General features: G+C 55.0%; 1 protein-coding gene across 3 annotated transcripts in view; it reads left to right on the plus strand.

Moving 5' to 3' along the window:
• The window catches only part of Adgrg1 (adhesion G protein-coupled receptor G1), a 38,426-nt gene extending 22,297 nt beyond the window's left edge, over positions 1-16,129 (plus strand). For all 3 annotated transcript variants that reach the window (XM_059264594.1, XM_059264592.1, XM_059264593.1), the window contains exons 2-14: positions 3,653-3,738; positions 4,218-4,640; positions 6,558-6,690; positions 7,103-7,250; positions 7,549-7,680; positions 7,984-8,100; positions 8,446-8,491; positions 8,656-8,759; positions 9,866-9,984; positions 11,240-11,508; positions 12,232-12,340; positions 13,395-13,663; positions 14,692-16,129. In XM_059264594.1, the coding sequence (XP_059120577.1) occupies positions 3,675-3,738; positions 4,218-4,640; positions 6,558-6,690; positions 7,103-7,250; positions 7,549-7,680; positions 7,984-8,100; positions 8,446-8,491; positions 8,656-8,759; positions 9,866-9,984; positions 11,240-11,508; positions 12,232-12,340; positions 13,395-13,663; positions 14,692-14,822 (2,064 nt within the window). In that variant the 5' untranslated portion in view covers positions 3,653-3,674 and the 3' untranslated portion in view covers positions 14,823-16,129. The remainder of the gene's footprint in view (positions 1-3,652; positions 3,739-4,217; positions 4,641-6,557; positions 6,691-7,102; positions 7,251-7,548; positions 7,681-7,983; positions 8,101-8,445; positions 8,492-8,655; positions 8,760-9,865; positions 9,985-11,239; positions 11,509-12,231; positions 12,341-13,394; positions 13,664-14,691) is intronic.
• The last annotated feature ends 3,488 nt before the right edge of the window (positions 16,130-19,617 follow it).

Raw genomic sequence — 19,617 nt, forward strand, 5'->3', positions numbered from 1 at the left:
AAGCATCTTCCTGGGGTGGGTCCCAGGGCACTGACGGTTTGGGGCACCTCTAATGGGGCCAGCCCTTGGCAGGGAAATACACAGGGCTGTGTGTTCCTGGGAAGAAGCTGGTATTCCTGTAGACTCAGGCGTTGAGCGGAAGATCACAGTGGAATTCTGCCATTCAGAATCCAGGAAATCCTGGCAAAGGCCCGAGGCTATGGTATATACCCTTGGGATAACCTGTAACCCCAGTGTGTGTGAATGGGTCCCACTGGACACTTGAGGTTGCTGCCTGGGAATTGTTAATCCAGAGCTCTCCTAGTTCCAACCATTCAACTTCCACCTCCATCCTAGGAGGAAATGGGTTTTCCAGGAGCTGGCCGTGTCTAGGTGACGCAGGTCCACGCAGGATGGCAGGGGAAGTGACTCAGGCCTCAAGAGAAAGTGAGCTCTGGGACCGTGGGGGACCTCCTCCAGCAACCAGTCATGCTAGGAATGGGGGTGTGTGGGGTCACACAGCCCTGCCCCCTCTACTCTGCAGGATCCCTGGGGACCCTGTGATATTCTCCATTGTGTCAGGCTGGCTCAGCTTGTTCTGTTCTCTGCATGTTTACCGGAAGCTGAGGTCAAGGATGGCCACTCTGAAAGAACGGGGAATAGGGGGCTCAACCCAGCAGCTCTACTCTAGCCTGGGCTTACCTACTGTGTGCCTGTGACTTCCACAGCTCCTGTTTTTACTCTCTTTGGGGAACCCCAAACCAGGGGGTGTGTACGTTAGGGACCTTTGAAGAGAGGGCTCAGTAGAAGCCCTGTGTGCTCTTGAGAGAGGTGGCCTTTTTCAAGCCTCAGTTTCCACATCTGTGAAATGGTACACCGTGAGACCCTGCTACTCTCCAGATGTTGCTATTACTATTGGGGTGAGGCTGCGGACCCACCTTCTAAGTAACCGTTGGTTCTGGCAGTGCTGTGGCAGGTGGCACAGCTTTGCTGTGGCTTGGTATTTGGTGGCCGAGGCTGGTCTGCTCTGCCGTCCTTCATCTACACAGGCCAGAGGCAGTCCCCAGGAGGTGGGCCTCTGCTTACACAGAGGCCCCTCCTTCTGGTCAGGTGGCAGACTGTGGGGAATAGGGTGACCAGGTCTTAGGATGTCTGCAGGCAGCGGGGAGGGGCTCCATCATAGGCATTGCCTGTGCCCTTTGGGGTATGAAGGTGGGCGCCAGGTGCACATATATGGACAGCCTTGGGAGGAGCTAGGGCAGGAATATGCTAAGTGGGTAAACAGGACAGTGTTCTCCCTGACCCACGTGGCTATCCCTCAGTCATCTGAAGAGCAGCTCCCACCCCCACCTTCCTCCCTCTCCAGCCCCTGGGAGTCTGTGACACTCAGGGCCAGCTAAGAGGAGGGAAGTTCTCTGGGTGGGGTCACAGCCTTCCCGCTACTCTGTCCGGAAGGGAGGCTCATGTTCTAGGAATTTCCCCTCAATGCTCTGAAGGCCAAGCTGGCCACCTGCAAAGGACAGAGCACTGAGGAGGAAAGCATAGACTAGGGAGTTGGCGGGGAGGGGTCTGGGTCACGGGCAGGCAGCGCTGGTCGGAAGGGACGCAGAGACAGTCTGACTTCAGTGGTGCCCTGTGTGCATTCCGGTTCAAAGCTCTTTATGGAGAACAGCAGACTTAATTCTCACAATGACATTTGAGGTAGGCTTGATTTGCAATCCTCTTTTTAAGAGAGGGACATGACACTCAAATATGGTAACTACTCAGGGACGCTTACTAGTAAAGTATAGGAGCTAGGATTTGAACCCGGTGGTCTGGCTCTGGAGTCCACTAACTAAGAGATCCAAGCAACAAACACCTCCTCATCAAAACCCAAGAATGCTGACAGGGGCACTTGTCCTCTTTAGAGTGGTTCCGCACAGCTGGGCTGGAGCAGGGACTAGGTGGAGGGGCAGTCAGCCCCTTGTTTGTGTTGGATCCCTTCCATGGGTTGCCAGGGTGATCCAGGGTGATCCAGGCTCACTGTGTCCCTCCCGTGAGGGGGAGCTCACTCCATTCCTGGCCTCCTTTGCTCTCAAGGGCCAATTAGGAAGGATTGGTACAAGACAGATGGCTCTGTCCTGTCCTGGGTCCTCTGCTGACAGCGGTGGCCCACCTTGAGAGGGACATGCGTCCTGGCCAGCTGTGCGACCTCATGAAGTTGTTGTTGGCTATCTCTGGGCCTCGGAGCTAAACATCAGAAAGTGGATTTTGGATCGAAATTTCAAGTGATTTGTGAGCTTCAAGTTGAAGTGAGGCATCTACCTGCAAAAAGAGATATTTGGACGGAAGGCTGAGTGACAGTGACAGGGACTGCCCAGAGAAGGGAAGGGGGGCTCTGGCCTGTTCCCAGATGCTGGCCCTTCTTCTGCTGGTTGTAGGTTACTGGTGGTGGTTTGATAGGATACAGGGAAGCCTTATGCCCACATGGAGGACTAGTTGCCCCCACCATTTTCCTGTTCTCTGTGTGATGCTCCAGCACCAGATGAGGACCACGGCCTCAGGAACTGAAGTTCTGTTCCTCATGTTTGGCTGTTCCTCATGTTTGGGTGCACGGGACTGGCTCTCACTTGCGGGGCCAGCATGACCAGAATGAGGCTAGCCCGAGAAGGAGACAGTAAGGTCCTGCTTGGACCACCTTGGCTTTGAGTTCAGCATCCATCTCTTCTAGGAGGCCTTTCTAATCTTCCTCCAAACTCAGACTCCTTTTGTGCCCCAAGTTCCTAGGCTTTCCTTTGCCTGGTTTTGTGGCAGAGGAGTGTCTGTCACTGTGGTCTGACACAGTTCCCCACAGGCCGAGGGATGATAGTCTGGGGATGTCAGCACCCAGCTTGGTCACTGGGCCAGCTGGGAGAGCCAACAATGAGGACACTTTCAGTGTTGATGTGCGTTCATGTAGGTATAGGGTAAAGAGGTGCCCAGGCTGGTAGCCAGCTGGCACTCAGCTAATTAGTGGCCCATGGAGTCAGTGCGGCATGGATGGAACTGACCCTTATCGGGCACGGGAGGGAGGGATAGGAGTGGAGGTGGGTGTGGGGGGTGGGACACCACAAAGAAAAATCACACTTCTCTGCTCCAGCTTCCCAGGCCTTGGTGGCTGGCTCCCCCTGGTGGTCATGACAGAAAGCGTCCTTCCTGCTAGTTCACCCTGCTGCTTTCCTGTGCTAGACTGTTTCTGGGTGGCCAGGGACAAGCAGGCTGAATGAGGAGTGACTGGGCCAGCTGGTGGTGTGGGGATAGAAGACCCAGGCAGTGGGGTGGGGTAGGGGTGGGGGTATCAAATGCAGTTAAGACTGGTCCCAGAGGCAGGCTTCCAGTAACCAGACCTCGGGGACTGTGATGCGCTGTTCCTAGGGAAAACTCAGACAGCCCATTGCCCTGTATCTCCTGGTAGCTGCAAGATGGTGGCTGTAGGTGGGTTCTAGACAGGGCCACTCTATGGCCTCTGGGACCCTCTGTGAGCCACTTAGACTATGTGGCAGAACAACAAAAGGCAGTGGTGGCTGTGCCTCAATAGCCTCTGGCTGCTCTGGAGAGGGCTGACCATTTCTGTATGACCTCTAGCTCATACCCCACCTGTACACAGGCCTCTCACTGTGGGGCGGCCCCCTATAATGCTCTCACTCTTTTCCAGGTGTTGACTTCTGGGAAGTACAATGGCTGTCCAGCTGCTGTGGCCGATGGGGTATTTCCTACTGAGTCTGTTCCTCCTGGCTCCAGGTAGGCTTTCTTGGGGCCCTGGGACTGTTGTGACTTTAATACCTCCATGTCTGTGTGTGGACTCTTAGGGTAAGGGGTGGGTCTGCAAAGCACCGCTTAAGCTGGTTGAGGACAGCTCTTCCTTCCGAGATTCAGCCCCACAGAGCACAGCTTGGGATGGGGATCACGGACTGGGTGTCAGCCTCTCACTCCTTCGCAGGGAACGTTCTTGGACCGTGCACACTTGTGCAACAGTCAATGGCAACTACGGTCTCACTAAATAACTTCTATTAAACTTGGGTTTTTGACTTTGAAATCATTCTTTGTTTTCAGGGTTTTTTTTTTTTTTCTTCTTCTTATTTTGAAACCAGTAATTTTTGAGCAGGAGAAAGACAATGTATATACAAGATATAGACCCTTGAAGTATAGAGCTTTGGAATGTGTGTGAATCCCAGGTCCTTGCCCATGGATGGTCCCATCTATAGCCTCTGCCTCCTCAGGTGCCCATGGTGGCAGCCCCCGAGAGGACTTCCGCTTCTGTGGCCAGCGGAACCAGACGACACGGAGCTTCCTCCATTACGACCAAACTTCAGAGCTGCACATCTCTGTGTGGAACACGGAGGAGGCCCTCACGATCCGCGCCCCCTTCCCTGCAGCCCCTAGCTCCTCCCACGCCTTCCCAGAGCCCAGAGGGCTCTATCACTTCTGCCTCTACTGGAGCCGCCACACCGGGAGGTTCCACCTGCGCTATGGCAAGAACGATTACTTGCTGAGTAGCCGAGCCTCCAGCCTTCTGTGCTTCCGGAAACAGGCGCACAGCCTGGAGCAGGGGGCCCCACTGCTCGCCACCTCCGTCAGCTCCTGGCGGAGCCCCCAGAACGCCAGCCTGCCTGAGGCTGCCAGCTTCCTCTTCTCTTTCCACGGTAAGGAACAAAAGCAGGTGGGATGGGGGGCACGGTGGACCCGGGTGCCGATGGCCGCTGTGGTCACCAAACCTGAGCAGCCCTCTAGCAGTTGGGAGCCATGAAAGGTGTCTGAGGAGGGGAGGAGTGGGATCCAAGGAGAACTTCTGGAAGCTCTGTGAAAAGGCAGAGGTGAGGGTAGGAAGGTGGAGCCGGGTAGAGGGTGACACTGGAGAACACCTACATCAGCCCTGGACCATTTGTCTGTCCCTCTTATGATCTAAGATCTTTGTGACGGCCATGGCATCTCTTCAGCCATTAGGAGAGTGCCTTAGTTACTTTTCCTCTCTATGATGAAATACTCTGACCAAAGCAACTTCAGGGAGAAAAGGTTGATTTGGGCTCACAGTTCTAGGGTATCATCCATCGTGGTAGGGAATTCCTGGCGGCAGGTGCTGGAGGCAACTGGTCATTTGCATCCGCAGTCAGAAAGCAGTGTGATGAGTACTTCTGCTCGGCAAGCTTCCCTCCTGTTTACCCAGCCCAGCACCCAAGGCTAGGGAATGGTGCTGCTCACTTGTAGGGTGGATCTTCCCACCTCTGTTAAGTTAACCTAGATAACCCCTCACAGACACGCCTCAAGGCTTGCGTCCTAGGCGATTTAGATCCTGTCAGGTAGTTAATCAATATTAACTCTCACAGAGAGCAAGAGATGGAGGGAGTTTATTACTTACGAGTCTTGGGGTACAGTGCACACCTGGAGGTCATACTTCTAAACACATGCAGGTCAGGATATAGGGAGTGGAGGGTGGTGGGGATCACAACCTGACTTGGGGGTGTAACACTAGAAAATGTCAGCACTGGCAGAGAGCCACAGTCCAGCTTCTAGTCAGGGTACAAGGGCTGGAGAGACGGCTCAGTGGTTAAGAGCACTTGCTGCTCTTGCGGAGGACCCGAGTTCAGTTCCCAGCACCTACATCGGGTAGCCCCCAAACATCTGTAACTCCAGTTCCAGGAGCCCCCACATCTTCCTCTAGTCTCTGCAGCGTGGACACATATACATACATATATATATATATATATATATATATATATATACACACATAAATAAATAAATAGATTAATTAACTAATTAAATTATTTAAAAAAAACAAAGTACACTCGGGTAGTGGTGGTACATGCCTTTAATCCCAGCACTCAAGGAGGCAGAGACAGGCAGATCTCTGTGAGCTCAAGGCCAACCTAGTCTATAGAGTGAGATCCAGGACAGGCACAAAACTACACAGATAAACCCTGTCTCGAAAAGCCAAAAAAAAAAAAAAAAAATCTTGAAAAACAACAACAACAAAGTACAGATAGAAGCAACATGAACTGTAGGCATTCCATATGCCTTCGTGTCAATAAAGAGGAAACTGAGGCACAGAGAACTACATAGCTAACACGTTGGGGGTTTGGGATGTGAATCTAGCAGCTGATTGGTAGGGACAGGAAGACTTAAGAGGGTCAAAGATTAGGAAAGCAGTGAGGCCTGGGGACCATGCCCTTGTGGGCTAGGGAACGGATGCTTTTCCCACCTGCCTTTACCACCTGGGTCTCCTCAATCCTGGAGATGCCCGAGTTCTCAGAGGTTCAGGTAGAGGGGTCCTGGAGACAGGCTAGAGGTTGTGAGGTCCCCAGAGCTGGCACACAGAACCCACATTCTTCCAAAGAAGATCTGCTGAGCCCGGGCCCTCAGAGCTTTCTATGCTCATGTGCAGCAGACCCTAGGAGACACAGCCTTGCTCATGTTTCAGTGACCTGTGGTCCTCTCTGCCTCCTGGACCCTTGGTTCCTTCTGTAAAGTAAATGAAAGCATGGAGTACCACATGAGGGTCACACAGGGGTGTGAGCTGGCCATTGCTTTAGGTGGCAACCTCAGGTGGTCTCTTGCTTTCCCAGATGCCCCACAGAAGGTCTCCCACAATTCGTCTGTGGACCTGTGTGATCTGAAGAAGGAACTGCAGCTGCTCAACAGGTTCCTGCAGCATCCTCAGAAGGCCCCCAGGCGGCCCTCAGCTGCGCTCATCAGCCAGTGAGTGGGGATTACCGTCTTAGGGATTAGAGGGAGATCTGGGCTTGGAGAAGCTGGGGATACCTTCCCTGAGGCTGGATCTCCCCGACTGGATCCTGCTGCGATGTCAGCAGAGACAGATAGAGCTCACAGTCAGGCAGTGCCCAGCCTCTTCCCCACAAGGGACTCCGTTCTGGAGTCTGGCACACTGCATCTCTGAGAGGCTGGGACCAGCACAGGCATAAGTGGGTCAGAGCCATGGACTGAATTCCAGAACAATGTCCCTTGTTACCATTCCCTCGTTTCCATACCCAGCTGCCTCGTGTCCTTTGTTCTTGGCCCCCTCTCCTCTCTGTTCCTGCCTGTCCCGTGTACCCAGATCCCCTGCCCTGGCCCTTCCCTCTGCTACCTACCATGCTCTCCTCCACACCAGGCAGTTACAGAGCCTAGAGTCAAAGCTGACCTCTGTGAACTTCGTGGGAGACACAGTATCCTTTGAGGAGGACCTGGTCAATGCCACAGTGTGGAAGCTGCCACCCACAGCCGGGCTAGAGGATCTGCAAATCCACTCCCAGCGGGAGGTCAGGTGACCTAGGGTGGGGTGGGCAAAAGGGAAGATGGGAGCACTCCATATAGCATGGTACACCTTGACTTTCCCTGGGTCCAGGGACAATCCACAGCCCATGGGAGAGCTGGTGTTTGAAGACCCAGATTATAAGACTCCACTGAGGGCCTCCTAGCCTAGACTCCCGTCACCTGACTCCCTGACCTCTGTGGGATTGCCCAGAGCACAGTGATTAGAAGGAGGTTGTTTGGTGCAAGGTTGTGGGGAACCTGGGGCATATGCTGGGCCAGGCACTAAGGGTCCTTGATCTGCAGGAGGAGCAGAGTGAGGTCCAGGCGTACTCAGTGCTGCTGCCCCGGGCCCTCTTCCAGCAGACTAGAGGCCGGCGTGGGGATGCCGCCAAGAGGCTCCTGGTAGTGGACTTCAGCAGCCAAGCCTTGTTCCAGGTATGGAGTCTCCCCTTGGGGAACTGATTTTGTATATCTGACAGAGAGGTGGGAAGACAGTAACTAATCTCTCTCCTCCAGGAGCCAAGGCCTCTCCCATAAAAGCAGAAAGGGCACTGCCGTGCACAAATCTCCTGGGAGAGGTGTAAGTGGTGCTGTTCTCACGACAGTGTGAATGACCCACAAGGCTCTCAGAGCAAAGTCCTAGAAATGATAGTAGTCTAGCAAGAGTGGGTGGAGGCCTTCTTAGCTTTTCTTCTCAGCCTTAAACCTCTGACCTGTTCCCCAACCTCATACACCTAGGACAAGAATTCCAGCCAAGTCTTGGGTGAGAAGGTCTTGGGTATTGTTGTGCAGAACACCAAAATTAGCAACCTTTCAGAGCCCGTGGTACTCACCTTCAGGCACCAGCCACAGCCGGTAAGTGTGAGCAAGCACACCGTAGGGCTAGAGTCCCTTCCTGCTCCCATCCCTCCCAGCTCACTTGTCTGTAATGGAAAGGTGGCCTGGCTGAGAGCACCCGACAGCCAGGTCCCAGATTGGGGGAGGGGAAGAAGTGCCCGGTGGGCTGTGAAGAGACTATGAAGGGTGGGCCATAGAAGGAATGAAAGGTAAGGTAGACTGGACAGAATACTAAGGCGGGCTATAGAGGGAGCACAGGAGGTGGGCAAAGAGAACACAGGGTGGGCTGTAGAGAAACATGGGGAGTTGACTATGGAAGAAACAGGGTGAATGATGGAGCGCCCATTCTTCTTGTCCCCACAGAAGAATGTGACTCTACAGTGTGTGTTCTGGGTTGAAGACCCAACATGTGAGTATGAAGGGGTCCCCGGGAGGGATGAGGATCCCCGGGGATGGATGAGAGGAGGGAGTGACGGAGGCCAGGGGTCTGTTGGTGGAGGACAAGCTTGCAGGAATGGTCCAGTCTGTATTGAGGGCATGGTGGTTGACCAGAGTCGCATGGGTTCCCTTCAGCGAGCGACCCCGGGAGCTGGAGCAGCGCGGGCTGTGAGACGGTCCACAGAGACACACAGACGTCCTGCCTGTGCAGCCACCTGACCTACTTTGCAGTGTTGATGGTAGGTATCTCCGCCATAACTCTCTTGCGGTCCGGCCACAGGCCAAGCTCGTGTGCTGTGTTATGTACTTGGAACCCACTGACTCATTTAATCCCAAGTAACCATCCAAGGTAGCTCCCATCACCGTCCTACTCAGAGGAGCCCGAGTGACACATCTGAGGCCTCACAGGTCATTAGCTGATGGTCTATTAAGTTCTTGTTCGTTATTTGTTCTCAAGTTTTGGTGCGTGATGAAAATGCAGATCCCCACCCACAGGCCTGGGCCAGGAAACTCTTTCTTATGTGCCTCCAACCAGAAGGCACCAAGATGGGCTCTTTTTTTTTTTTTTTTTTTAAAGATTTATTTATTTATTATGTATGCAGTATTCTGTCTGCATGTGTGCCTGCAGGCCAGAAGAGGGCACCAGATCTCATTACAGATGGTTGTGAGCCACCATGTGGTCGCTGGGAATTGAATTCAGGACCTCTGGAAGAGCAGCCAGTGCTCTTAACCTCTGAGCCATCTCTCCAGCCCAAGATGGGCTCTTGTAGTCTCCAAATCTCAAGGGCTTTATTGACCCAACCTTATGCTCCCAGAATCCCTTGGCGTGGGAAGCTGGGGAGCTTACCTTTGTGTTGAACACCATAGAAGCAAAGATTCTTCTTGACTCACAATGTGGTTACATCCCGATAAACCCACTGTGAGGAGAAAATATGCCAAGTCAAAAATACATACTCTGCCTGACACCAGCTCTTCCAAGCACACATGGTGAGCATCTCCTGGGCCACAGGCCTGAAGCAGCTTCAGTGGTCCCAGAAGAATTCAAATTCTGGTCACAGCTTCTACTGGCAGCTGGTGCCTGATACCATTGTCAAATGGGCAATCCCCAGCTAACGCTGCCTCAGCTAGGGCTCTGTGCGGCTCAGGCTGGGCCAGAGCCCACTTCTTGGGTGATGATGATTCCTGGTCTTTGTGGGTCAGAGACTGCCTGGGATGGGAGGAAGTCACAGAGGCCTCCAGAGGGGCGTTCAGGTGGGAGGGCCTTGCTAGCTCCAGCCTGTTCAGGAGCACACACTGGCCAGTGGGGAGGGAAGCATGCTGAGCCCGCCATCCTGTCCCCACACAGGTGTCATCCACGGAGGTAGAAGCCACTCACAAGCACTACCTCACGCTCCTGTCCTACGTGGGCTGTGTCATCTCTGCGCTGGCTTGTGTCTTCACCATTGCTGCCTACCTCTGCTCCAGGTAGGCCAGAGGAAGTAGGGTAGCTCTGCTTCATCCCTGTAGGCTAGGACGCCTACTTTGGCTTGCTTTATCCAAACTACGTGCATTGTTGGGAAGCCGTGAGTGGGCTGCCTGCTGACCGCCTCCCCCGGTGGCCGTTGGATGCCAACGGTAACATTAGCTGATGCAGCGTTAGCACTGAGGATCTGCACAATTAGAACCCAAAGCACAGGGCACACAGGGTAACGACAACACAGTGGGGATGGAAACGGACTAGGTGACTTCGCATGGAGTAGCCACATGCCACACACTGTTCAAAGGGGGTAGCAGACTTTTGAGGCCTCGCAGTGAGGGAACGGCAGAGCTTGTCTAATTGTCAGTGTGTGATGTAGCCTACATTGAGGTCAGTTAGGCCCCGGGCCTGCCTGGGTGGAGGAGAAATACCCTTGGCTCTAGGAGACACTCAGCAGGTCTTCAATGGTCCTGAAGCAGGAGGAGGGGTGGGGCTGGGTACAGGTGTGTCATAAGCAGGTGCATCATGACCAGGTGCATCTGCAGCTGTACACCAAGGCTAGGCATGCACTTCTGAGCTCAGGGACCGGCTTTGTGGAGGCTGAGGTGGCCAGAGCACTGAGCACAGGGACAGGGGAATAATAGGAAATGCATGCTTCCTGCATCAGACGCTTTGCCAGCCCCATCCTTGGACTGTGTAGAGGAGAAGGCGGTCTGAGGTGGACTGGACCAGCCCAGGGCAGTATAGAGGATGATTATATTGGGGCCAGTGTCTACAACTCTGGAACTCCTTAGAATCCTGGGGTACAGGTACACCACACTGTGCTGCTGGGCAGATGTCCGCAGTTACTTACTCATCGTCACACGGGCAGACAGCCATGAAGCAGACATGGAAGGCTTTGGGAAGAGGGGCATAGGGAAGAGGGGGAAAAAAAGGTGGGAGAACAAAATAGGGCCCGCTCCGCCCCCCCCCCCAGCCCGGCCCCGGCCCCCGCCTCGGCCCGGCCCCGCTCCAGCCCCCGCCCCGGCCCCGCCCCCGGCCCCCCCCCCCCCCCCCCCGGCCCTGGCTCCGGCCCCCGGCCCCCCACCCCCCCACCCCCCCACCCCCACCCCCCGCCCCGGCCCGGCCCCGGCCCGGCCCCCGGCCCGGCCCCGCCCCCGGCCCCGCCTCCGGCCCCCGGGCCCCCCCCACCCCCCAACCCCCACCCCCACCCCCCGCCCCGGCCCGGCCCCGCCCCGGCCCACCTGCACCTGCTCCTTGTAGGAGGAAGTCGCGTGACTACACCATTAAGGTGCACATGAACCTGCTGCTGGCTGTCTTCCTGCTGGATGTGAGCTTCCTGCTCAGCGAGCCCGTGGCACTGGCAGGCTCTGAAGCAGCCTGCCGTACCAGCGCCATCTTCCTGCATTTCTCCCTGCTCGCCTGTCTCTCCTGGATGGGCCTCGAGGGCTACAATCTCTACCGACTGGTGGTAGAGGTCTTCGATACCTACGTCCCTGGCTACCTGCTCAAGCTCAGCATCGTGGGCTGGGGTAAGTGGCAGGGGAGAGTGGACCCCAGAACCCACCATCTCATCCACTGTCCACGAGGCTTCTGGGCAAGCACAGACAGCGGGCTCTGCCCTTCCCTGTGAGGGAGACCAACCAGTTCCTCCACCTGGACTGGGGACACTTAGGCTAGCAATGACTCCAATGGATCCCCAAAAACCTACGTGGCAGAGTTTCTGTGGCTTTGGCCTTTGTTCTTGGCTGGTGACAATTCACTTTACCTGTGACCCGGACTACTCAAGTCAGACTGCGACCCAGAGTTTCCTACCGTGGGTCACTTCGGACATTGCACAGACCTTGACCTCCCCACACCGCTGACCCCACTGGCTGCTCTTCCTGTGTCCCTCTCATTCACCTTTTCCCGAGGATTCACCAAAGTCCCACTGGCTATGGCAGCCTTGGCTCTGTGAAGGGGCTCCCATGGCACTTCCCATTTCTACTTATTAGTGAGTCCAAGTTGTCCTCCCTGCCAGAGTCCCTGGTGTCCTCTTACTGTGCACCCCCACAGCCCCAGCATCCTCCCATCTTCCCTGTTTGACCATGCCTCAACCACAGGCCTTTTCTCCTGGGAGACTCAGGAAGGGACAGGACAAAGTTGAAAGAGAACCTACCCGTTATGGGAAACCAGAGTGGACCTGCTCAGGTCCACTGGGGGCAGAGGAAAGGGGCTCAGAGGGTGGAGCCAGAGCCTCTGATTGCTGCCCACAGGCTTTCCTGTCTTCCTGGTCACTCTGGTGGCGCTGGTCGATGTGAATAACTATGGCCCCATCATCCTGGCTGTGCGCCGGACTCCGGAGCGTGTCATCTACCCTTCTATGTGAGTAGCTGTGGCAGGAGCAGGAGTGTGGGCCTCGAGGGAGGGACGGGGACAGCAGCCTCACCTGTCACGCTGACCAGGAAGCTATCGGCTCCAGTGAACTGGAGAAATGGGCCTGGCAGTGGCCAGAACCCAGGGCCAAGGACCACAGGGACTAAGAGGGGCCAAGTCTGCCCCTCAGCAGTCAGGTGCCTGTGCGCAGAGCCTGGCCCTTCTCTGAACCTCAGTGGAGAGGTGCTGGGCCACACGGCCTTCCTCCAGGCTCCCTTGCCACATCCACTGGTTCTGAGGGCATGGGGGCTTACTCTTGGCCACGTTGTGGCTCAGATGATACGGAAGTGGGGTTGATGTGGAGGTGGGGTCAGGAGAAGCCCTTCTCTGCCCTCCTAATTTATGCCAGCTGGCAGTGGACGTCCTGAAACTAGACCTGAAGCTAGGGGTCTTGAGCACCAGACCTGGAAGGAATGCTTTCCACTAGGTCCACGTAGATGACATTTGTGCTCCCCTGCCCCAGCACCAGACCTGGAAGGAATGCTTTCCACTGGGTCCATGTAGATGACATTTGTGCTCCCCCACCCCAGCACCAGACCTGGTGGGTTTGCCTCAACCTTGTACTGTCAAGAGCGTGGTTTCCTTCTTTTAAGTTATCTGACTGGATACCTAGGTATGTCTTTAAAAACACCACCAAAGATGGCCGTGGTTGAGAGTGCGTACTGTTCTCGCAGAGGACCTGAGTTTGGGTCCCAGCACCCACATCAGGCAGCTCACAACCACATGTAACTCCAGTTCCAAAAGTTCTGACACCTCTGACCTCTGTGGTCTCCATGTGCACCCGCACTCACGGGAACATACCCACATGTAGACACATACGCATAATTAAAAATAATAAAAATAAAGCTAAGTTAACTTTAAAAATGGCACGAGGACAGAAAGCCAGCGATACTTGTAACCGATGAGTAGCCCCAACGCCTAGCCCAGCACCCTCCAGGGCCCGGCCGCCCTTCCCACTCGTAAGCTGAGCCTCCCGCGTGCTGAGCCTCCCACTCTCGCCCAGGTGCTGGATCCGGGACTCGCTGGTTAGTTACGTCACTAACCTGGGCCTCTTCAGCCTGGTGTTCCTGTTCAACACGGCCATGCTGGCCACCATGGTGGTGCAGATCCTGCGGCTTCGTTCACACAGCCAGAAGTGGCCCCACATGCTGACTCTGCTGGGCCTCAGCCTGGTCCTCGGCCTTCCCTGGGCCTTGATCTTCTTCTCCTTTGCTTCCGGTACCTTCCAGCTTGTCATCCTGTACCTCTTCAGTATCATAACTTCCTTCCAAGGTAGGCATGATGAGGGCCCTGCCCCTACTCAGTTGCCCTTGCTCCCCCAACTGGTGTATGCTGTCCACACGTGGAGCAAAGGGGAGAGATACCCAGGGAACCCCAAATGCTCCCTTCTCTGGGCCTCAGCTGTCTCATTCCAAAATGAGTGCACCAGGCCACATGTAGGACAGGGCTTTATTGAGCACTTACTATGTGCAGGCCCCATGCTAAGCCCCAGGGTCGTGGCATGAGCAGCCCACTCAGTCCTCATGCAGGAGACAGTGTGGTCAAGAAAGTGTGCAGCCACCAATGAGACTCAGAGAGTAGGAGAGTTGTGGTAGGCCATGACAAGTGTGGCATCCAGGCTGGAGTGGACAGTGGTCTTGAGTCAACAGTGACAGAATCACAGGGGGCTTGTTGGAGAGGCAAACTGTAGCTCACTCAGACACACTGATCCTTTGTGCCTCTTAACAAGATGCCTAGGGCGTCCTGTCTATGGTAGAGGTCAGGGAGCTCTGGTATAGGAGCTCCAGGTCCAAAGAAAAAGCCCTGTGGTTAGAACAAGTGTTGGGAGGATGGGGAGGGGAGTGTGGCTGAAGGTCAGGCAGTGAGGGCTGGAGGTAGGATCCTGGAGGCCCCAGCTTGAGACCAGTAGGGTCCACACCCCTCCACCCTGTGCCTCCCATATTCAGACACAAAGGACTATACATCTCTGCACTTGGCTGTGCTGACTGAACAGGGGTCACATGGCCATGTCGGAGTCAATGGAGTCACCGTGGGATGGAATGGGGTGAGGGGATTTGTTCCAAAGTCCTGTTGTTAGACATCTCCATCTTGTCCCCTATGAGGTACGGATCAGAGATTCCCAGCACTTCTGAGTAAGGCCAATGCTGAACCACTGATATGTCTCGGTGTGTCGAATCATCCTGAGTGGCTCCAGGGCCATGAGTGTATGGCTGGACCCTTGGCACAGAGGGACTCTGAGAAGGGACCAAGGGCCAGTTGGGGTCTTGCCACTGATGGTGCATGTGCCTTACTGCCCACAGGCTTCCTCATCTTCCTGTGGTACTGGTCCATGCGGCTCCAGGCCCGAGGTGGTCCCTCCCCTCTGAAGAGCAACTCGGACAGCGTCAAGCTCCCCATCAGCTCCGGCAGCACCTCTTCCAGCCGCATCTAGGCCACCGCCCCACCTCCCCGTGGGAGGACACATGCATGGCGTCTGCTCACATTGTCTGTGGCTCGGTGCTGTGCCCAGCCTTGGTTGGTTAGAGGCATTACTAGAGAAGGCCCTGGTCCTTGGAAGGATAGGGCGGTTGCTCTGATAGATAGACACCTAGCTGGCCTTGGGGACTACTCCGCTCCCAGATCTGGTCCCCGAAGCACACTGCCATGCTGGCTGTGGGGCTGTCCTCACCGCTGTATCAGGCTGAGGCTGAGGCGTTGCCTTACTGGTCACCTCTGGGCCCAGCTGTTGCTGATGGGTGTTGAGACTGGCAGGCCCAAGCTAGAGTCAGGTTAGATCTTGGAGGATGACTCATCCTAACTGTTGCCTCTGCCTGAGACACAGCTGCCTTGGCTCTTGCCGCTCTGTCCCTGTGGTCGCCATGCAGCCCTCTGCCTGCCTCTGACTTTTGATCCCCAGGGTGGCACTGATGGGCTGGGAGAAGCTTTGAAGCCAGAACCCCTCAGGAGGTTCTGCACCTCCCCCCACCTGCCTGCCAGGCCTCCTCTTCCTTCCACACCCCCCTCCTCCTCTGTGGTCCCCTAGCCCCCACCTGCAGCTTGGGGTCCCAGGCCAATGCTGTGATTTTGGGGTAGCAGTTCCCAGGAGCTGCTATAAACGTCTATCTGCTGTGGACCTTGGCCTTTCGCCACCTCTGGCTCAGGGCAGGTTCCTGGGCTGGACCAGGCCAACCTGTCTGAGCCTCTCCAAGCTGCCCCTCCTTTGCTCACACCTCAGAGGAGTTTCCGCCTCTCTGACGCCTCCCTCCGGCAAGAACTGTGGGAAATGGGGCTTTTTTCAACCCAACATTCTGAAGAGCAAGACAGCCCTCTCTGGTGACATTGGCGGAGGTTGATGGTCTCCTGAGGGGAGATCTTCCAGTCACAGCAGATGGCGCTGAGGACACTCACTGCCTATTGTGAATTCTGACCCACTAACACACATTGGTCTTGTGCCGGGTGGTAAAAACATAGATAACCAGACCTGGCAGTAGCCCTTGAAAGCTTCCACAATGTCCTGGAGCTTTAGTTATAGGGCTGGAGAACCACCGCTCGTGACTGGGAATCCAGGAGGACTTCCTGCAGGAGGTAGCATTTCATCTTGCCCTCAGCCTTCAAGTTGGGAAGAATGCTCTTTTTTAAATACCAATTCATTTGTCTTTTGATATTAAAGATCTTTGTAGAAAGTTTGGAAATTGTAGGAGATTGTCAAGAAGAAAAATAAAAATAAGCCGTTATCTGCTGCCATGGCAAAGCAACACAGTTTGGAGAGTTTCTGTCTTTTTTTTTGTGCTTCTTCTATTTTTAACATTGCTGAGTCAGATGTCTTGGCCAATCAGGAAAGAAGAGAGGGCAGTGTGGGAAAGAAGGCACCTGGGGACACTTTCTCAGTCAGGAAAACAGAGAAATGGGCAGCTGGTGTCTGTTTGGGGTGGTGCTGGGCAGAGGCTTGGCCACAGTGCACTGGAGATCATGACTATCGGCTGTAGCTGGACATTGCTGATGTGGAGGAGGACCTAGGTAGCCACATCATTGGCCTTTCATGGGGTCCAGACTGGGACATAAAATCCATTGATCTTACAATTTTGGACCTGTGAAACGTCCCCCAGCCAAAGAGGTCACTCTTGAGAGCTGAGTTCAGACTCTGACTGGTCATGTGATACACAGACCAGTTTGGCCATCAGTCTGGAGCAGGTGGGCTGCTAAAATGAAATGATTCAGTTTTTCTCCCAACCCCACTTCCAGCCTGCACCTCAAATCTCCCCTCCCCCTTATGCAACACGCATTAGACATGTGTGATTGTCCCCATCTGTGTTCAAGTATAAAGAGGTATAAAAAGCAGAGTGTGGTGCTCCTGCAATCCCAGCACTTGAGATGCTGAGGCAGAAGGGTTGAGAGTTCAAGACCAGCCTGGGCTGTATAGTGAGGCAGTCAAGAAAGGGAGGGAGGGATGGTGGCAGGGAGGGAGAAAGGTAATTCCTCTGTATTTGAAGCCTGAGATCAACCCAGGTCCACACTCACCCCCCACCCCCACCCTTCGATGCTCCAGGAGAAGCTGGGAAGTAAACTAGGCCAGGTACTCTGTGACCGGACAAGGTGAGTGGGAAGTTGTCTTGGCTGCTCTAGATATACGGGTAATTCCCACACCATGGCATGAATGTGGCAGATTTGGGGACCTGCAGGGATCTTGGCATGTGGGAGCTCCACGTATCTCTCCGATCTTGCTCCACAACTTTAGTGGCTCCTGATTCTACTTTGGGTTTGTTTGGTGTGTGTTTGTTTGTCTTTTGAGACAGGTCTCTCTATGTAACTCTGGCTGTCCGGAACTCACTATGTAGACCAGGCTGCTCTCGAACTCACAGAGATCTGCCTGCCTCTGCCTCTAGAGTGTTGGGATTAAAGGCATTTGCCACCATGCCTGGCTTGCTTTGGAGTTCTTAGGTCCCTATTCATGAGGAAAGAACCAACTCGTCCCAAGCCCCTCTGCCTGAACAGTATCCTGCTGGCCACCCAGCAGGATCCTAGTGCTTGGAGGCCTTGAGGTCTCTGTGAGAGGGTCTCTTTGAGCCCCACTGACTGACACACTCTCCCCTCACAAGCAGAAAGCATCGCCTCAAGTTTCCTCTTCCCTGAACTTCTTTCTGGTTTCAAGGCTGGCTCAGATGAGGGGACGGGACCCCTAATGGCTTTAAGGAGCTCTTTTGGTCCTGGTGGCTCTTTCTAGGCTGGGGGTCTGTAGACAACACACTTTCCCAGTAAGACAAGCAAAGGAGCCTCTAAAGACACCTTTCTGGGTTGTGATACAACCAGGGTAGCCGGGTGATGCTGACTGGCCTGGCAGAGGGCTTGAGGCCTTGCTGATCGGGAGACATTGGGATAAGTTGGGGTGGGAGTGATAGAAGAGGTTGTTACATTTCTATTACCCCTGAAATGTGGGGGCCCCAGGCCAGTCCCTGGTCTCATGGGGTCTTTCTAGAAGCTCTGTAGAGCCTGGCTCTTCCACCTCCCTAGCTGTCCTTGTCCGGCCTCCCAGGAACACTGGACACCATGCCTCTCTCTGTCTGCAGATCACCAGGCCTTTTTCAGGGACCCATGAGGCCCATGGAGCCAGCATGGGTTCTAGGGTGGTCCCAGCATGTCAGGGCCCACCATCTCACACATCCTTGCCCTTGCCTGAAGCTAGGAGAGGGGGCAGAGGCAGCCAGGGGAGGCTGGGTGGAGGAGGGGCAGGCCCAGTGGGCTCATCTTCCCGTCAGAGGAAGCTCGGGGACACAGGAACTTCTGGATTTTGACCTGGGAATCCAGGCTATATTCCCCACTCACCTTCTGCAGAACAAGAGTGTGACCCATCATCCCTTCTCACACCCCCTCAGGTCCACAGGGCCCAGCAGGGGAGCCATGTGGAAGGAAGGGGAGTCAGAGGACAGCTCCCCAGAAAGACCCCAGAGTGGAGCAGAGCTAGCTTGGATCTGAGAGGGGAGCTAGAAAAGAGGGTCTTCTGTCCATCTGAGTGGCTGTGACACCAAGGGCCGGGCCTTATCCATGACCTCCTTGGGGTCAGCAGAGTGGTAGGGTCCACCTCTTCCCTAAGCGTGTGTATGTCGTGAATGTGTTTGTGTGTATGTGTGTATGATTCCCCTTCTGCCTGCCTGGACCAGCAGTGACCAGCTTGGGGAGGATGTAACTTCACAGCACGGATTACCATCACATGCTGGGGCTGGCTACCTCCTCCACATAGCAACTCCACACATCTCATGACACGAATCTTTCCCATGCCTATGAGGGGGGCCAAGCAGCAGACAGCTCATGCAGGGTCACCAGGCCAGGTAGTGGCCACAACAGATATGCCAGGCTGATCCCCTCCCCCAGACCCTGGCTACCTCCACAAGGGCCCACGCTCCTGTTCCTGATGCTAGCCCAGCAGTTTATTCTGTTTTCCTGCCAACTTTCCTCTCTTCTCAGGGCCCAGAAGGTTAGGTTTGCATCTGGCCTTACTCACATGCCTTCCGTGTCTTTGGCCTCATGGGTGTGCTTGGCTGGTTACAGGTCTCGTCAAATCCACACACTGACAATCAGCTTGTGCAAGACCCTACACGAGCTGTCTGCTGCTTGGCCTCTCTCACAGGCATGGGAAGGACTTGTGACATGGGGTGTGTGGAGCTGCTATGTGGAGGAGGTGCATATATAATCAGTTAACCAGCTCTAGTAGATGATGGTTATCAGTTCTGTGAAGTTACAGTCACCCTCTCCGCGAGCTGGTCACTGCTGGTTCAGGCAGGAAGAAGGGGAATCATATACACACACGTACACACTTACACACACGCAGAGGCAGGAATGAGCTTCAGGTAGCCTTGCTAGGGAAATGGGGAAGGTATGCCTGACTCTCAGCCTGAGGGCTTCTCTGGCCGGAGACCCCTGTGGCTGCTGGGCTTCACCTCCACTGTGCCCACCGGCAGAGTGATGGGAGTTCAGCCCAGTTCCATCTGCAAGTGGTCTCAGGGACATGTGAGTCACAGAGCGCCGCCCAGTTCCCCACATCCACCTTTCACAACCCACCGATGGCGCCATTCATTGGGCAGGAAGAACAAGAAAGAGGCCACAGGAAACAGTGGCCGCGCGTCAGCCAGAAGGAAGGCCAGTTGGACAGAGCTTGAGAGCAGGCGGCCACACAGCCACCGGACTCTGCTGACTACTGATGGCACCAGCCAGGAGCCTGGGCCTCCTGTTCTTTCTGCTACTGGGTTCAGGTG

The sequence above is a fragment of the Peromyscus eremicus genome, chromosome 5 (assembly GCF_949786415.1).
Source record: "Peromyscus eremicus chromosome 5, PerEre_H2_v1, whole genome shotgun sequence".
Classification (NCBI taxonomy): Eukaryota; Metazoa; Chordata; class Mammalia; order Rodentia; family Cricetidae; genus Peromyscus; species Peromyscus eremicus.